The sequence below is a fragment of the Acinonyx jubatus genome, chromosome B2 (assembly GCF_027475565.1).
Source record: "Acinonyx jubatus isolate Ajub_Pintada_27869175 chromosome B2, VMU_Ajub_asm_v1.0, whole genome shotgun sequence".
In the NCBI taxonomy this organism is placed as follows: domain Eukaryota; kingdom Metazoa; phylum Chordata; class Mammalia; order Carnivora; family Felidae; genus Acinonyx; species Acinonyx jubatus.
Window position 1 is genome coordinate 6,516,027 of NC_069385.1, and position 20,222 is coordinate 6,536,248.

Here is a 20,222-nt window from a genome sequence, read left to right on the forward strand (position 1 = left end):
AGTTTGTAGATATCGAAATTTGGGGGTCTTCTCTGCAGACAGATGAGTGACTTTCTATCCAGTAGCTATTCTATTTTTTTTAAGTTTATTTATTTATTTTGAGAGAGGGAGAGAGAGCAAGAGAGAGAGTGAGTGCACAGGGTAGGGACATACAGAGAGGGAGACAGAGAATCCCAAGCAGGCTCTGCACTGTCAATGCAGAGCCAGATGCAGGGCTTAAACTCAGGAACCATGAGATCATGACCTGAGCCAAAATAAAAAATCAGACCCTTAACCCACTGAGCCACCCAGGTGCCCCCTCCATTAGGTATTCTGAGACCTGGCTTTGATCTCAGGTAGTCTAGTTTTTGTCCTAGTAAATTAGCTGACTTCTAACTTTAATTCTACTAAATTTTCAAGTCTCCTGTTCATACACATCAATATATTGACCCAGAACATTTTTGCAAATGGTCGCTGATGTTAATTGTGAAATTGGCAGGAACAGTGGATGACTGCTGGGGTGGCCTGGGTCTGCCGTTCCCCTGCTTCCCCATCGCTGTGCTTGTGTGTTTGCCGGTGACATGGGGGTGCGTGTGGAGTTTACCATAAACCCAGTAATTTTAAATTGTAGAGAAAGACGCCCTGTAATTGACAATAACCAACTCTCTGAGCTTTTGTGAATGGAGACAAATGCAAGTATTTATATCTGATAGTTGGGAGGACACATCACTTCTGAAATAAGCCAGTTTTAAAAGAGTACTGCTTTTCACTGTGCTGCTGTGTGCAGTGCGGTTCCTTTTTGTCCTGGTACATTTCATGTCGCTTTGGATATTACCCTAGTTTTCTATCGCCCTGTTCCCTTTATCCCCACATTTCGGTTTGTGGCCCCAGTACAGTGTTGTGTGCGTAACACACACACGCGTGAGTTCTGTCGCCCTGATGACAGAAGTGTATCTAATGTGATCAGTCACACATGGCTGTTTTCTTAAGTTCCGTGATTTCGTGCAGCCTTGGACCTAAACAGATTTTAGAGTCTTTCGCGTACTCTGGAATGGAGGACAAGGCGAACCTTACTTGGCATTTTAAAGCTTGCGCGTTCTGGTCTGTTTCTGCCTTGCTCCCACATAGAGCTGTGACCTGGACCAGCAGAGCATCGTTCATGTTGTGCTGAGACCCTGGAGAAAAGGCCCAGAAAGGGAAGGAGGTGACGGCCCACAAAACGCCCTGGAGGGCTCGAGGAGAGAGCCTGAGAGCTTGACCCGTGTGGACCTCAGCAGCTCGGTCCTCCCTGCGCACTCGGTGGGTCTGGCTGTGATCCTGAATAATGACCGTGAGGAGACCCTGCCAGCTGGAAGGCCAGGTAATTGTACAAACTCAGTCTGTGGCTAGTAGAGCACTTTGTGTAGCAGGTCTCCACAGAGAAGGGCCTCAACACGTGCATAGTTGGTTCATGGTAAGTTCTAGATTACTGGAGGGTGACATCGCTGGGAGGACGGTACTTGGCCATAAAATTTGAGATGAATACATTTAATAAATGCAATAAAACAGGGTTTTCAGGTTGAGAATGAAGGTGAGGGATGGAGGAGACGTCAGGACTATGATAATAGCATTTTACTTTATTTTTATTTATTTTGAGAAACTAGGAGTGGAGTGGAAATGTGATGTATTGTGCTTGGGTCAGAATATGTGATGAAGGTGCATGTATGTCCTTCTCAACGTTTGCCTCCCTTTTCTATTTCTTATTTCCCTAAAATACATTTTGGTTTATTATGTTTCTGATGATGTAGAGAAATTTTAAAAAGCAGAAAGAGAAGTATAGAGGCAATTCTAGTCATTTGCAGGTGCCAAGGCAACCCATTACAATGTCAATAACACCCTTTGTGTGAAAGGGTGTTCCTTCTGTCTACGTAGCAGCCCATTTCAAAAGTGCTTTTATTTAGCAAGGATGGCAATTCCTTTGTTATTTTGACAATATTAATGTGTCTCCCTTAGTCCTCTGTTTTCCAATCTAAATAGTCAAAGGTATATCAGGATTATTTTTGACTATGTGTGACAGAAAACACAAATGATAACTGATTTTATAAGTTATATGTGCATTTCTCTCTCACGTACAATGAGTGAGGACATAGGCAGTTCGAGGCCGTTGTGGATTTCACAGTGTCACAGAGTTCAGGAACTAGCAAGGTGGAGGCTTAAAATAATATGAAATGTCTCCTGCTAATTTCACTAAGTAAAATTTAACAAACTTTAAAAAATCATAGATGAGATTATAAAAAGAAAAAATTTCCAAAGACAAGTGAAAAAGTAGACATAGCAGTTATCTTTGTATAGAGGAATGGATAAACCCAGAATTTAGGTGCATGAGCTGATACCCTGGTGGCCTTCAGGAGGTTGTTCAGGGGAGGAAAGCTGTCCTTTACATACACTGAGCACTTAGCAGAATGAAAAAATATATATATGTGGAGGAAACTGAGATACATCTAAACCTTTGCAGTTCCTGTGTGATCCAGAATGGGAAGTTAATATAAGTATCAGACTCAGATTTATGGTGTGCGTGATGTATATGATTGGTTTCCCCTAAAACTTGAGAAAATAAAACAGCAATTTGAAACAAAACACAAAACACATACATGTTATGTTAATTAAAGCATACAAAAAATAGAAACCTAAATCAGAAAACAAACATAATAGAAAAATATAGCTATTAAATAAAACATAATTTTAGCTACTGGAATTAAAAAAAAAATTCTCAGTGGATGGGTTAAAACAGCAAGTTCGTCAATGCCAAAGAGAATTTGTGAACTGCAAGATAGATATGAAGGAATTTTTCCATAATGTGGTATAGATTAAAAGGTAAAACAATGCTTTTCAGAGACTAGGGGTTTAGAATGAGATGGCTAAACATATTTCTGATAGAAATTTCATTATAGGAGAATACAGAATGGAAGAGAGACAGTTTAATAAGAGAATGACTGAGAATCCTGATTCAAGAGTACACGGTCCCAAGCATGATAAAACAAAACAAAGCAAAAACAAACAAACAGACAAAAAAACCTCCACTCAGTTGGTCTTAATCAAGATAAACAAAAATAAATTCACTTTATAAAGAAAGTAAAAGACTAGGGGCACCTGGTGGCTCAGTCGGTTAAGCATCTGACTGGCTCAGGTAATGATCTCACGTCCATAGGTTCGTGCCCTGTGTTGGGCTCTGTGCTGACAGCTCAGAGCCTGGAGCCTGCTTCAGATTCTGTGTCTCTCTGTCTGCCCCTCTCCTACTCACACTCTGTCTCTGTCTCTCTCTAAAAATAAATAAACATTTAAAAAAATTTTTAAAGTAAAGAAAGTAAAAGAACAAGGAAAAAGAGATCTTAAAATCAAATGAAGAAAATAGATTACTTGCAATGCAGTAATAATTTGAATCGATCCTGGCAGAAATAATGGAAGAAAAATGACAGTGGAGTCATATCAAATGACTGAGGAGGATATACTTGTTAACTTAGAATTCTAAACCTAAAATACCTTACAAAATTATTGCTTAAAAGTGAGAAGCAAATAAAGACGCTTTCAGACAAACACTGAGAGTATTTGTACTCAGTCTGAAAGAATGTTATTCACAACAGGGAGGGGTGGTTTGAACCCAGGGTGACCAAAAGAGATATAGAGACCTTGCTCAGAAAATACAAGGGTAAATATGGATCAGTCTAAATGAACATTGATATAAAAAATAACATTAGTTTGATGGGTACAAAAACAGGAGGAACCATAGTAGTAGATAAAATGACATTTAGGAGAAAACAGTGATCAATTAACATGGAAATACATTCAAGATCTCATTAATGATCAGAGAAATTAATATTCCAACAATATTGTATCGCTGCAGCCTACCTGATGGGCCAATATTTAAAAGTTTGACGATACCAAGTATTGGTTAGGATTTAGGGCAGAAAGTACTTTGGTACATGATGATAAGGATGTTAATTGATTCAGCCATCATAGAGAACAATGCACAGCTTCACAGTCATTAATGGATTTCCAGATATTCATTTTCTAGAACTCAGAGTAGTGAGGAGACACCCATGTAGATGACCATCATGAGACCCCTGAAGTTTGTGAATAAAGAGAAATGACAAAGCTGGGGCATCCGGTTGGCTCAGTCGGTGAAACGTCTGACTCTTGGTTCTGGCTCAGGTCATTATCTGAGTGCAGAGCCTGCTTGGGATTCTTCCCTCTCTCTCTGCCCCTCCCCTGCTCATGCATGAGCCACAGGTGTATGTTCTCTCTTTTTAAAAAAAAAAAATTAAAAACTTAAAAAAAAAAGAAATGACATAGCTGTCTTTAAATAGGAGGATGGATAAATAATTAATGCTGTATTCTTATAATGGGTTGTAAATTGCAAATAATGTTCAGTAAGATACAGTTGATGCAAAATTTCAAATCATAAGGTCCAAAACATTTACATCTATTGTTTAGCAGGGTAACCAAATAATGTACTTTGCCCAAGCAGGATATATTTGAGAGTTAAAATATACATTAAATATAATTAAACTATATATTTATATACCTTTGAAATATTTATTTATGGGTCAACAAATTGGATTCATTATGTTAGCAAAAAAATGAACTGGTTATTTAGTATGATTTTCAAAAATAATTTTTTTCAAAAATTAAAAAGATTATGTTCTTTAGAGCAAGATCAAACCTTTATATTTATCATCTGAACATTAATAATATTAGTAGAATAATTATCCTTTGTACTTATTCACACATTTCAATCAGTTTAATGTATCTGACTGTACCATCTCATCAGTGGTGTTTACCTGAAGACTAAAAGCAAATCTTATGGTTTCTTCTTATTATAAAATTGCTTTTAGTCTTCTTCAGTTTTATTTAATGATGAATAAATTTGGCATTATTGTTACCTTCAATTTATGTCTTTCTAGACCATAATCCTTTTAGCTAAGAAAATATTCTTTTACCATAGGGATTTAGATACCAGTAGGCTCTCAGAAAATTCTACAAAATGTTTAACATCCACTTCATATTTTTAATTGAAATGTGTAGTTCTTTCAACCCAAACAAGAGATTAAATAAGCTTTTATTAATGTATGCAATATTGAAAATGCCAACACCACCATAGTTGGAGCCTTCAGAGTATTGTATGCTCCATGACGAGACTGTTTAGTTAGACTTCCCACATCAACCTCCATCGGTTACATCTGACTTCTCTCTGATCATCTTGTTCTCATTAGCCCACTGACTGGTGGCCTGTTACCTGTGTGCATTTTGCAGGGCTGGGGACTGGCCAATGTACCACTTGTGGATGCACCAGGTAAATGGCAGGGGTGGCATCCTTATGGGATTCTCCCCTCCCCCTGCCCCGGCCCCAGACCAGGAATGAGCTCTGCTGGAACCCTGCATTCTGTGTGTGAGGGGCATGTGCTAGTTTTGTAGAATCTGGAAAGGATAGGGAAAGGAGAGATGGGTTGTCCCAGGTCAACTTTAAGACTTAACTCTGTGTTAAACTTAAAATTGAACTACAAAAAGTCATCCCTTCATCTTCAACCTGGGAAGAATCATCTCCTTTTCAGAAGTCTTATACCTTCTACTGGTTTCAATTATATACAGGTTCTCAGCATATACTCCTTCTTATTGAAGACAGGACATCCATCTAGTTCATTATAGTTTCCCCCAACATCTCCTAGAAGACTGATGACAAATGTTTACTAAATTATTTAAAATGGTCAATGTAGTAAGGCATACATCATAATTTCTGTATATTTAACTTTTAGAATTAATGCTTTAATCATTTGACAACACTTTTTAAAATACCTTGGTAATTTCAGTATTCATATGAATTTAGTCTCTTGATTGGGATTCTTTGGAACAACTGTGGGCAAACCGTGTGCTTACATGATTATTTTTCTTTGCTAAAAAAGACAGTGTAGAGTTTCTAGAACAATGATTCACTCCAGTGTGCAGAAGAGTCACCTGTGGATGCTCATTCCCTGCTATTTTAAAACTAATTCTTATTCAGGTGGGTGGGAGAAAGGCCCAGAAATCCTGGGCTGACCACACTTGGAGAAACTATGCCTGATAGCAGAGGTTTTCCAACCTTACAACTGTGGGTCCTGCCTAGTGGCCTCAACTAGGTGGGAGGAAGGAGGCAGGTCGGGGGAAGACAGTGGACAAACCAAGCCAACCCATGGCAGCCAAGCACAGTCTCTTATTTATCAGTTTCACATATAACCCATCTATAGCATGTTTCATTTTGGGAAAAGAAAATCCCTTGTTACAACGTGTTTGAAAAACTCTGCCTCAAAGAAAGAAATTTAAGAGAAATAAACCAACTTTGTTCTTGTTTCTAGGGTGTTCAAATCAGAGAAGGAAGAATTTAGGTGCTGGCTGAACTCAGGAGGGTTTTAAAGGGTGAATAGCTGGGCGGTAGCCACACAAGTAGCTGAAACAAATCTGAACTTCTGGAAACCCTGGAAGGTATTTTTTAGGTATTTAAAGATGGCAAAAGATAACGGATTAATATGAGAGACAATGTCATGTTCTACATTAATAACCAAAGTAATCATATGATCTGTACTTAGAATCTAGGACATGTTATATTGTGGTTTATGAGTGGGACTCAAGGAACTCAAATGGATCATCCAAGTGTCCCTTAGAGGAGTGGTTCTCAAGACATAGCACTCAGCAGAGTCCCGTGAGGGCTGCGCCAGCCCAGTCAATGTGGCGTCAAGGCTGAGAATCTGCATTTCTCTGCACTCTGGTTCCTGCTCTAAGTGTGGCTCCAGCAGCCATGCTTTGAGTAACAATATCCTTTTTTTTTTTTTTAATCAACATATCCTGGTTGCTTTCCTTAAATTTTCACTTTAAAGACAACATCAAAATCAAAACCTTTGAACATATACTTTCAACCTCAAAGAATCAAAGAATAGCTATAATTCTAAAATAGCACCAATATAGCCAATATTATTATTGTGAATATTAATGAGCTATACTGAAACAAGGTAAAATGTAAACACTTTGCTTTGTACTTAATTTGAAGTGTTGCCACTAAAATCAGTTACAGAAGTTTATTCTGAAAGACACTATGAAGGTTGCAGACTCAAATGCTGATAATGGTTTCAAAACTAAATTTATAGAATACCCAGAGAATAGGTTGCATTGTAGATGTGTACACAGTTTTAAAATACTTATTAGCAACAGTCTTTTAAAGACATATACTGTTTTCATATAAATTGGGAGGTTTTTTTTTTTTAATTTTGTAAAATGTTTATTTATTTTGAGAGACAGAGAGAGAACATGAGCAGGGGAGGGGCAGTGAGAGAGGGAGAGGCAGAATCCGAAGCAGGCTCCAGGCTCCAAGCTGTCATCACAGAGCCGATGGGGGGCTCGAACTCACGAACTGTGAGATCATGACCTGAGCCGAAGTTGGCCGCTTAACTGACTTAGCCACCCAGGCACCAAATTGGGAGTTTTAAAACCATCTCCCTTTAGTGCTTTCAACTGTCACATGGCAATAGACCAAAGACCCAAATAATTTCAAATGATCGCAGACACTATTTTGGCAAGAATTCTCATGTGTCAGTACTTTTAATGTGGTGTACATCAAATTATAGTAAAAAGAGGACTGTAAACAAGATGCAGCCCCTCTATTTTCATGAACATCATCACAACAGATTACAGTAAACCCAGTTTATATTCCACCATCAAGGGTTGTTCTCCCATTAGTTCACTTTGTGACGGGTCATTAGGAATATCCTCAAATGCAAGAGTCTCATCATGACCCCTCAAAATACCCAGTTAAAGTTTTGAGCTTGGAGGAAATGGAAGACGCTGAACCTGATGCACTGCCTTGAATCCCACTTGTAATTTGAGTGGAGCAAACAGACCCTGGATTTTTCTCAGTGTGGAAAAATTCATTTTATCTTGGTTGAGCTGGAATTTTTTTTTCTGATAATTCAAGAGGATGAGTAGGCAAAAGTTCATTTTTCACACAAGGAAGACCTTTTTGAAGAAGAGCATGGCTTTCAAAAGGTCCACTTGCTGAAAGTTCAGCAACTGGAATGCTGTCCTTTAGCTGAGATCCAAGCCCTCTGGCATTCATGTTCAACTTGCTCAGTGAACAGCCTCTCAGCCCCGTTACCCTCAGCCGGCCCCACTGCTCACTTCTGTTTCCTGAGTAACAATACCCTAAATAAGAACTTATATTGCTTCAAATATCGTGAATGTATAAAATGCATTAATTTGTAAGCATTTGATTAAGAACATTGAGTAAGCTACTTCTGAGCTCCAAGGTACCCATGCATGAACTAAGTTCTCATGTAACATCTTTTTTTCCTTAATGTGGAGCCATTCATCACCTCCTGACAATCAGATAATATGAAGCTGTTGGGCCTAGAGAAAAAAATTGCAATATTCTCTAATATTTGTCATTAATTTACAGTTAATTTACTACATAGCAAAAAGTCAGTGAATCTCCACCTTCTGCCAGGCATAATTCTAGGTGCAAGGATGTAGTGGGAAATAGAATCAGAAGAAATGCCTACCTGGTTGGATCTCATTCTACTTGGGGAGCAGGTAATACACAAAGAAACAAATAACTAGTAATTATATGTCCTCTGGAGAAAAATTTACCAGAGTAAAGGGAGTAGAGAGTGTTAGAAAGGGTGCTGTCTTGTATAAGGTACTAAGAAGGCCTTTCTGATGAAGTGACATTTCAGGAGAGCATCCACAGAGGGATCTCAGGCAGAAAGAGAGCCAGGTATGGATCCAAGGCTTGGAATGCAAGGAAGCCACCAAGACAGGGGCAGAAGGAGTGTATAACAAAAAGAAGAAGGGAAGTCATAAGGGGGTCAAGATGGGGGCAAGTTGCATACAGGGTGGTAGATCTTAAGGTTCACCCTGATGAGAAGGGAGCCGCTGGAAGAGTTCTGAGCCATGCAGTAGAGTGAGATCTGATTTATGGAATTGGCTAAGTCAGCTGCCTTTTGAATTGGCTGCTTGTGAATCCTAGAAATATGCTAATTCCAATAACATCAGGAAGTAGTGGTAATAATAATGGTCAACATCTCTGAGTGCTTGCTGTGAACCTGGCACTGTACTAAGCATTCTTTCCCATGAATGTCTTGTTTAATTCTTTAGAAGCCCCACTAGGTAAGCAATATCATTATCCTCATTATAGAGAGCTAATAGCATCAGACTATTTGAAGAATGGATTCAGACAAGGCAAGATTTTACCAAGAATTGTCTTACTCCAGAGCTTGTGTTTGAAGTATCCAGTAGCCTATACTCCTCAAAATATAGATATCAGGAAGAAAGAATGAGTTTCTGCATTTGCTCTGGACATTTTGATTATAAACAGTAGACACAGTGTGACAATAAGTCATTTTGAAGAATCATGTTAAATTAATTATAGTCAAGTAATCAAATTTTTGCTATGTTTCTGAGATACTGTTCTTACTTTTTTTCCTAATTTTAGAGAGAGAATAAGAGAGCGAGGGAGAGAGAGAGAGTGGGGGAGGGGCAGAAGAAGAGAGGGAGAATCTCTATGTTGTCAGTGCAAAGCCCAACTCTTGGCTCGATCTCACGAACCACAAGATCATGACCTAAGCCAAAATCGAGATTGGATGCTCAACCAACTGAGCCACCGCCACGCCCTTCAAGTAGTCAAATTTTAAAACTCAGTTTTTATATCACATGGTGTACCATTTTTTTCTTTTTCTTTTTTAACTTTTTTTTTTTTGAGAAAAAGAGAGGGAGAGAGAGAAAGAATGAGAGAAGGAAGGTGGCAGAGAGAGAATCCAAAGCAGGCTTCACACTGTCAGTGTGGAGCCTGATGCGAGGATAGAATGCACAAAGCACAAGATCATGACCTGAGCCAAAATCAGGAGTCAGATGCTTAACTGACTGAGCTACCCAGGCGCACCTCCTTTTTTTCTCTTTTTAAAAATAAAACACTTGCTAATTTTATCCAATTCTTTCAAGTCTTTTTGCCTCAGCTTACTAAGAAAGCATTTCATTAGTAATGAAGAACATTTTACTATAAAATAAGCATATATCTTCTTACTAAATGAAAGATGACTTTTGAAATATAACTCAATGACATTTTATAGAAAAAAAATTAAAGATAGACAAATATAAAAAAAAAGTATAAATGGCCTTCACCAATCCTTTCAACATTATACTGGAAGTTCTAGCTATAAAATAAGACAAGAAAAGGAAATAAAAGGCAACCAGTTGGGAAGAAGACATAAAACTGTCTTTGTTTACAGATGACATGATTGTCTATGTAGAAAATCTGAAAGAAAGAAAGAAAGAAAGAAAGAAAGAAAGAAAGAAAGAAAGAAAGAAAGAAAGAAACAGACAATTCCTGGAACTAATATCAAGGTTGCAGGATACAAAATTAATATGCAAAAGTTAATTGCTTTCCTACAGACCAGCAATGAACAAATGGAATTAAAATGCAGTAACATTTACATTAGCACCCCTCAAAATGAAACACTTAGATATAAACCTAACAAAATATGTACAGCATTTATAATTAGGAAAACCACACAGCTCTTTTGAAGGAAATCAGAGAACTAAAAAATACAGAGACATTTCATGGTCAAGGAAAAGAAGATTCAGTATTGCCAAGATGTTAGCTTCCCAACTTGATCTACACAAGTCCAATCAAAATGCCAGCAAGTTATTTTGTGGATATTGATTAACCGATCCTAAAGTTATATGGAGAGGCCAGAATAGCCAACACAATATTGAAGAAGAACAGACAGAGGATTGAGGCTGCTCCTTGTTATGACATGCTATAAAGCTACAATAATCAAGACAGTATAGTATTGGTGGGAGAATAGACAAATAGATCAATGGGATAAAATGGAAATCCTAGACACAATCCCACGTAAATATGGTCAGCTGATCTCTAAGAAATGAGAAAAGGCGATAGGATGGAGAACAGATAATCTTTTGAACAAGTGGTGCTGGAATAACTGGACACCCATGTCTTGAAAAAAATCTAGATACAGATCTTATACTTTTCACAAAAATTAACTCAAAATGGATCTTAGACCTACATGTAAAACATAAAACTATAAAAACCTTGGAATATAGCATGGGAGAAAACCTAGATGACCTTGAATATGGTGATGACTTTTTAGATACAACACCAAAGGCACGATCTTTGAAATAAATGATAAGCTGAACTTCGTTAAAATGAATAATTTCTCCTCTGTGAAAGACAATGTCAAGAGAATAAGAAGACGAGCCACAGATTGGGAGAAAATATTTGCAAAAGTCACATTTGATTGACTGTTATCCAAAATATACAGAGAATTCTTAAAACCCGGCAGTAAAATGAACAAACCAATTAAAAAATAGGCAAAAGATGTGGACACCTTACCAAAGAATTTATATAGATGGCAAATAAGCATAAGAAAAGATATTCAATATCATATGTCATTAGGAAATCACAGTTTGAAATGATGACATACCATTACACACTCATTAGAATAGCCTAAATCCAAAACTCTTGAGAACACCAAATTCTGATGAGGGAACAGAGCAACACCGACTGCTATTCATCGCCGGTGGAAATGAAATGGTATGGCCATTTTGAAGGCAGTTTCTTACAAAATTAAACACACTCTTACCATACAACATAGCAGCTAAAACTTGCTGTTTACCCAACTGAATTGAAAATGTATGTCTATGCAATGAACTGCGTGCAGACTTTTATAGCAGCTTTATTTATAATTGCCCAAACATGGAAGCAACCATGATCCTTCCAAAGGTGAACAGATGAAACGTGGTCCATCCAGAAATAATAATATTCAGGGCTAAAAAGAAATGAGCTATCAAGCCGTGAAAAGACAGGGAGGAAATTTAAGTGCATAGTACCAGGTAAAAGAAGCCCATCTGAGAAGCCTACATACTATGTGATTGCAATTATATGACATTCTGGAAAGCTACAGATACAGTGAAGATCTGTGTCTATACAGATTGCCAGGGATTGGGGAGAGGGAAGGACGGACACGCAGAGCACAGGATATTTTAGGACATAGAAACTAGTTTGTATAATACTATAATGGTGGATGTATGTCCGTATACATTTGTCAAAACCCATAGAATATACAACACCAAAAGGAGCCCTCGTGTGAACTGTGGATTTGGAGTGATAATGGTGTGTCAGTGTAGGATCACGACTAAGACAAATGTGGCTACTCTGCTGTGGAGTATTGGTAGTGGAACAAGTTGTGTGTGTGTGTTGGGGAGGGGTGTCTATGAGAACTCTGTACTTTTTGCTCAGTTTCACTGTCAATCTAAAACTACTGTAAGTAACAAAGTCTATTAAAAAATGTAATTGCTTTTAAGGCTTGAGCTCTGGATACTCACTGTAGATATATCATGATTATCAGAGAATATGTTCTTATCAGCATTTTTTTTTAGCCAGTGGTTGAATGTAGTATAAGACAAACATTATTTACAGGATTATAAATTAGTTAACATCTGCCAAATACACATCAGTCATGGAGGCCTACTAATGAAATAGAGTGATAAACTTCAGATTTAATTCTCATTTGATCCAAAATCAAATCTCAAGAACTTGAAAATATGCATAAGACACGCTAATGACTTTAAGCCCAAGAGTGTGGATTTCTTGGTGCATCAAACAGCTTTAAGGAGAGTCTCTTGTGTAAACCTTCCCGGAAACAACAAAATTTTGGCAGTCATATGAGAGCAACTTAAGGTTGCTATCCTGTAAAATTATAAAAAATACATTACGATTTTGCCAAGAACTTATTTTTTTCTCCAACATAGACATTTTTGCTATAACATGCTCTTTCAATATTATAAGTGAAAATATGGAAAATGATACTGCACAGTAGCGGTAATTTTGCCAGCATGACATATTTTGGGTGGGTTTTTGAGGTGTGTGTGGGGAGGATCGTCCTATATTCCTTTCCAAGAAGTCTGAACACTGTTCCAAAAGCAGAATGAGTTGTTGCTTCCTGTTGATTGTGCTTTATATCTACCGTAGTGTGTTTACTTGTCATGGTTTTGTTCACCACTTTGAAAGTGTGCTCATCAAAAGCGAGTAAGTCTCATACACTTCGTACTTCCATTGGCTGGAACATGGATGGTGGTACATATATTGTCATATGGCCATGAAGTATTATTCAACATATAAAATATAGCCCTTACAACTCTTGAACCCATTTATCACGCCTGTGGGTAAAATGGTTAATAATTGTGTGTGGAGAGCAGCGTGCAATGTGGGGTTAGCAGAGTACTGGAAATACTTGTTACCCGGAAGCAGTCACAACTTGGTAAAGGGGTGGCTAGGGATAACTGAGCCCTCCATACAGAGCAGTCAGTTCCTGCATTTGTCATCAGCTCACCTTCTGAGTACTTTTTATTACTCTCATGTGGTAAAGAACACAGGAGCCATCTTAGTCAGTCCTAAATGTATAGCTCAGTAGAGTTAAGCATAGTTACACTGTTGTGTAACCCATCTCCAGAACTTTCCCATATTGCAGAACTGAAACCCTACATACCCTCGAAATAACTCCCTAATCCCTCCTCCCCACAGCATCTGGCAGCCAGCCTTCTACTTTCTATTTCTTATGAATTTGACTACTCTAGACACCTCGTATGAGTGAAGCCATACTGTGGTTGTCTTTTTGTGACTGGCTCACTTCACTTAGCATGATGTCTCCAGGGCCCATCCATGTCGTAGCATGTGTCAGAACTTTGGAGAACTTCGTATGTATAATAAACCAGCAACGGGAGATACAGGGGTTAATGAGAAGAACCAGACCCTCAAGTAGCTCACAGTTTAGAAGATATATGTATACAATTTAAGTGGAGTGAGTTCTGAACAAAAAAGGCAAATCAAAGCAGTATGGTGCTTTGGAAGATGGGCTCTGAGAGTCCGGAAGGACTTGTCTGTGGCTAGCAGAGAATGGGGGCTTTGGAGGAGGTGGTGAGGGGCTGGTCACACTCAAAGGGGGACAAGCTTGTGTAGTGTCCTGCCAGTGATGACCATGGCTGGTGACCATGACCTACAACAGGTTCGGAGGACTGATGACGTTGCAAAGGTGGTTGGGGCTTGGGGAGTGAGCTCCTGTTGTGGAGAGCTCTGGACGCCAAAACCTTCAGTGACCCAAATGGCCATGATAACCTTTTTGTCACATCCCTCCTATCTTCTGGTATTTAAGAAGGTCTCCCCACATCTTGCATTTTCTTTCTTAAGTACTTGGAAATGGAGAAGAGTTGGGTAGTCAGGTAGAGCTGGATGGAGCACCCGTGTGTCCTCTGTGTGACAGAGAATCTGAGAGGGAAAGCCCAGAGCCGCGTGAGTGAGCAATTCACGCCATCCATGACTCACCGGCTGAGTGGGGAGTGGGCTCCCTGCGGGAAGAAAGGAGAGAAACCAAGGCTGGCCTTTCCACCCGTGCTTCTGGTGTGGCCTAACACATGACTCTGTTAGAAGTGTTTTGTCCTTTGCGATGGTTGTAAAACACAAGCAGTTAAAAATGAACTCCAGGGGGTCGTGGTGGGAGATGACAGGGGTGCTCGCCAGGGACCTCAGAGGTATCGATTCTTCTGATGTCACCTCTGCAAGGGAATATTTTGATTAAAAAGGAAAGGGAGAAGTCGTGCCCTGGACTAAATGGGGCTGACGTGACTGTGCGCTCTAAAGGCCCCACCGTGGGTAGCGCGGTCATCTGTCTCCTACGGGTCTAATGCCCACCAAGTAAAGCATTTACATTTTTTGCTCTTTGAGCTCCGAGGTCCTTCGGAGGACCCTGGGCATGTGCCAAGATGGGAAGATTTGCACTTGACAGGAGAGTGGGAGCCGAGGCAGGATATTTATAGCCGGTGAGGTCCGTCTTGGGAATCGTTGAAGTGTTCTAATTAATGCAGACTGTGCCAAAAATGCGGGCAGGCTGCTGGATTCCATTTTCTTGATTTGTTACAAGGAAGATAAAGAGAAAAATTACAAATTAAGTGGTGGGAATTGGCTGCCTATAATAAACTCTTAAAACTTTCTGAATTTGTTCTGAATAAATGAAGACTAATGGAAATTCTGTGGATGTTTTGTTGAAGGTGTTATTTTGTATAAACGGTAGCTTCCAAGAGATTTACACGTAATTCAAGAACCTTTGTTCTACCTAGTAATGAAAATAGGAATTAGCAAAATGTCCATTTTATAACAGAAATTGAAACACTCATTACAAGTGAAAACAAAACAAAACTATGAGAACTTTGTTTTTTAAATTTTTTCTAGGTAATTCCATAGAATCAGGCCCAAACTCCTACACCTTCTTTTTTAAAAAAAAAAATTTTTGTGTGTTTATTTATTTTTGAGAGGGAGAGAGAGAGACAGAGACAGGGGGCGAGCCAAGGAGGGGAAGAGAGAGAGGGAGACACAGAATCCGAAGCAGTCTCCAGGCTCTGAGCTGTCAGCACAGAGCCCGACATGGGGCTTGAACTCACAAATGCTGAGGTCATGACCTGAGCTGAAGTTGGACACTTAACCGACTGAGCCACCCAGGGGCCCCCCAAACTCCTACACGTTCTAAGTCTAATTGAGCTATAATTTATTACCCAATTGATACCGCTGAAGCTCTGTAATATCTAAAAATTTCTTCCTCAGTCCCCAGAGATGGAATTAAATTGACTACCTTTGGTGTTAGAAGTGTGTTAGTGTACTCTGATTCTTTGCAAGTTAATGCTCTATTTTCTTTGTGTATGATAATTAAACTAATCAAAATGTTCAACCAATGGAATTGTAATTAGAAGGGAATCAATCAAATGGTCAATTGTTTGTCTAGTGGATTAAATAAATATCCGTTAGGCCAGGGAATAGTTTTTATGTTCTGTTTCCCACAGTGCCTGTTACATGGTAGGCCCTTAATAAATATTGGTTGTTGCTGGCAAGTGCCATAGGAAAAGGTGACAGGCATTTATTTGTTCTAATCCTTGGGCCACAGCACCCCTGCGTGTGAAACGTCTGTGACACAGATGCTACGTTTAGTGGCGATGAGCCAGGCTGACCGAGCCACATCCCAGCTCTGCTTCTTACCGCTTCCGTGACCTTCAACAGTTAACTTTCTGCCACTCTCATTCTGGTCTGTAGACCAGCAATAGCATCGTCACTCAGGACTTTGTCAGGAAGGCTCCATCCCAGACCTGCTGAATCACCAACTGTGTGTTTTTAAAAAGGGTCCTCAGGCAAATGGCGCGCAGTAAAGTTTGAGAAGCCCCGGTTTTCTCAAGGTGCTAGGCCTTGGATTCCTCGTTTACACGGATAACGAAATTACCTACCTCACACTGTTCATTCCAGCTACTTTGTGACCAGTGCTCAGAACAGAGCTTGGCAGAGCTTGGCCAGTGCTTGGCACATACAAAACGTGACTTAACCGTTGCCTGGTTTTGTTATCCTCTTGCTTTCCGGCTCACATGATCAACAGCCCTGATGTTGGGCCCGGGCTCTAAAACCAGTGCAGGTTTATAGATTCAGAGCTTCCTGATTTAAATCAGAAAAAAACAGGAGCTACACCCCCATGCCATCCTGCCTGCTCGCAAGACTGCATTCTGTCTTTACTGTGGTTTTGAAGTTGGGGTTTCATTTCACTTTAATTCATTAATTAAAATTTAATTTTAGGGGCGCCTGGGTGGCGCAGTCGGTTAAGCGTCCGACTTCAGCCAGGTCACGATCTCGCGGTCGGTGAGTTCGAGCCCCGCGTTGGGCTCTGGGCTGATGGCTCAGAGCCTGGAGCCTGTTTCCGATTCTGTGTCTCCCTCTCTCTCTGCCCCTCCCCCGTTCATGCTCTGTCTCTCTCTGTCCCAAAAAAAATAAATAAACGTTGAAAAAAAAAATTTAATTTTAGATGTTGGTCACTTCCACTGTGTATTTGGAACTAAGTTAGCATAGTGGATGTTCTGGGATAATGAAGAATGACATCAGGAACAAAATTTCTTCTGCCTATTTTCCTAAAATTTTACATTGTCATCATCTTCCAACTCTGAATCACAGATGATGCTTTTTGGGGTTTTGTTTGTTTTTGCTTTTGTTTATTTTTTCTCATATTCTGTTAGATGATATACTACATTGAGAGTATCTCATCAGAAAATAGGATTAATCTTTTAGTTTTCATGATCTGTGTTTAGTTATCGGGAACCAGTTGGACAGAAAGGAAGTTTCAATAAGGGGAAAAATAAGATGCAGTTTTTTTCTTTCTTTTTCTGTTGGGACTTGCTCAGAGAACCCTTTTGGCTGTGTCCAGTAATTTGAAGGAGCAGACTAGCTGGGGACTGGTCAGCTGAAGTGGACCACAGAGGACCTTTATCAATCTGGCCCTGTCAATAAGTGACAGACAAGGGAAATTTAAGAACACGTTACTGTTGGGTTGCTGTTTAAGCACAGGTTACTATGGCTCAGCCAGTTAAACCCCAGACTTCAGCTCAGGTCATGATCTCACGGGTCGTGGGTTTGAGCCCCATGTGGGGCTCTGTGCTGACAGCTCAGAGCCTGAAGCCTGCTTTGGATTCTGTGTCTCCCTCTCTCTCTCTCTGTCCCTCTCCTACTCACACTCTGTTTCTTCTCTCTCTCAAAAATAAAATTTAAAAAAAAATTTTAAAAACAGGACAGGTTACTATTGAGCTTAGCAATGCAGACAAAGATTATGTTTCTGTGAGCAAGAGAATGGCACACTTGGATTCAGATTTGATCACTGGGGTGCGTGTCTTCAGACTAGAATTGTTTGACAGAACAGCATTCTGGAAACTTGAGTGTTGCCACTATCTCTCTTCAGATGTTTGCACGAATCTAATGAATGGATCCTTATATGGATCTAAAAGTCTCCACCGTTACATAGCTGCAAGCAAAAGATGTATACACATCCTCATGATGTCCTGCCTTTCAAAGAGAAGACATTTCACTAACCTGCTGACCAATGAAGGCAAACAGTGTAATCTGGAGGGATGGTTTAGGCAAGGATGATTTGCCGGTCTTCACAGATTGCTGCTGTTTGCCATGCAATTTCTTTATTGTCACAAAGAATGGACAGACCCAGCTTCAGTGAGTGATACTTCTATCTGGCAATTATTTATAAAAGCTGCTGTTGTGTGGGTTTCTGATGCCAATATAATCATTTTGATGATAAAGAGCCACCAGAACTCTTTGAGTTCTAGCTGATGGCTATGAAGTCACCTCTCTTTAAAGAAATCATTGAATCATTTGATGATATTCTTTTACTGCATTTACCCTTTCATGGTGACATCACTGAGATTTTGGTGGTGTTTCATATATTTGAAAAATAAATACAATCTTGGGGGAAGATAGACCAAGAGGAGTAGGAAATGGAATTTTTCCACAGGTGGTGAGACAACATGTTTCAAATTGACCATGTAGGATTCTCTTTCATGAAATGAGAAAGATTACATCTATTTTTGAGTATTTTATGTGTCCATAAATACTGCTAGTGGAGTTGCTGTATTTGAGATGTGTCAACTTACTCTCGTAAAATAGAACCATAGCTTTGAGTCCTTTGCTTAATCCACTCTCTTTATGTCCATAAGAAATAGTATATCTCAATAAAATATAGCATATCTTCAGTGATAGGAATACTAGTGATTTAGGGCTACTGTATGGTTGTACATTTGTGTCACTTTTTCCTTATTACAGAGAAACATATTAGAGCCTTATGTTGTCTTTCATTAACAGAACAATCCAGAATTTTTCAGACTTGTTATTTTCCCCAGAATCCCTTCAAATTATTTCCATAGGCATCTTTTTCTTATGGACTTCATGGAAAATAAATCTTCTTGTTTGTATGAAGAAAAACAGGTTTTCTTTTTTAACGTAGTTAATTTGAGAGGTTTGCTGCATACAGTAGGACTGTGAGCACCAGGGTGGCTCACACAGTTGGTACAAGCCCCATTGAGAAGTGAACTTCATGAGACAGTATTTCATCTTGTTCTGGGCTGTCTGCAGTACCCAACACAGTGCTTGGAGCATAGTAGGTGCTTAATAAATATGTATTAAGTGAATAAAAACCTGTATTCATTCATTCTTTGATGGTCCTTTGAGATTGGAAAGTAGAAGTTCTAAGTTGCGGGAGAAGTTTGGATTCCTGAAGTAGGGTCCAGTGCTTCTGTCAGAGAAAACCAGATAGCTTAATCATTGCAGTCAATATTTCCAGATACTCAGACTTCCAAATTCTGTGTATATAGTTAAATCTCATTCCCAAATTCTCCACCTCACAAACACACACGCAAATGTTGCACTTTGCTCAGCACGAGGTTGCCATGACATCATTTAGTGCCACCATCTTTCAATCACGATATCCTGCACGTTGCTTCTTTTTCCCATACCTTAACATTCAACTTAATGACAGTCCTTTACAAAGTCAGATAACAAGTTTTCTTCCCCCTTCACACAGCCTTGCTTCCATTGTAGTCCTTTTCAGATGTCATAGACTTTTCTCTTACCTCAAATTGTTAGGAAATTATTTTAGAACTTTACAGTCCCACAGGAAGAAATGACATCTCTACCTTTTGGCTTGGCAAGTCTACTTTTCAGAGTTTATCACAAAATCATATTAAGGATGTATACAAGGAATTGCCCATAAAGATGTTCAAACATAGCATTGTTTACATTGGCAAAAAAAAAAAAAAAAGAAAGAAGAAAGAAAACAATCTAGAAGTCCAGCCATAGGGACTGAATAAATAAATGTTTGACAACCCAATAAAATGGCATACTCTATAACAATTGAAGGTGATGTTGGAGAATAATATTTAATGGCATAGAAAGATGCTGTATGAAAAAAGTAGATTCCAGAACACTGAGTGGTGTGTGATCTTAGTCTAAAAAAATAGACAACTAAATATATGTTTCATGTGTGCATGTGTAATATAAAAAAAGATTAAAAAAGCAGATATAAGAGTTGATAGTGATTTTTCTTACAATAGGATTATGAGTTATTTTTATTATTTTTGTTTTGAAACTTGTTTTATTATAACTTTTGATAATAATATATATTACTTTGTAAGATAAGAGAAATTAGTGATAAAAGATAAAAGTGATTCAACTCCTATGGTCTGTGAAATACTCTATGCCATGGTCTTGGAAATATGATTGCTCGGAGACTATAACTTAGCCCTCCTGTCCAGTGGACCCTGGAGTGATTACATTTCCCGAGGGTGTCTTAAATTACTTGGGGCTCACC

At 39.0% G+C, this 20,222-nt stretch overlaps 1 protein-coding gene and 1 pseudogene across 2 annotated transcripts in view; one reads left to right on the top strand and one right to left on the bottom strand.

Annotated features, from left to right (window-relative positions):
- Nucleotides 1–20,222, top strand: part of PRKN (parkin RBR E3 ubiquitin protein ligase) — a 1,330,206-nt gene that overhangs the window by 426,139 nt on the left and 883,845 nt on the right. For both annotated transcript variants that reach the window (XM_015083244.3, XM_053223338.1), the window contains exon 3: nt 1,108–1,339. In XM_015083244.3, coding sequence (XP_014938730.3) covers nt 1,108–1,339 — 232 coding nt within the window. The remainder of the gene's footprint in view (nt 1–1,107; nt 1,340–20,222) is intronic.
- On the bottom strand, nt 7,463–8,166 carry LOC106985039 (proteasome maturation protein-like; annotated as a pseudogene).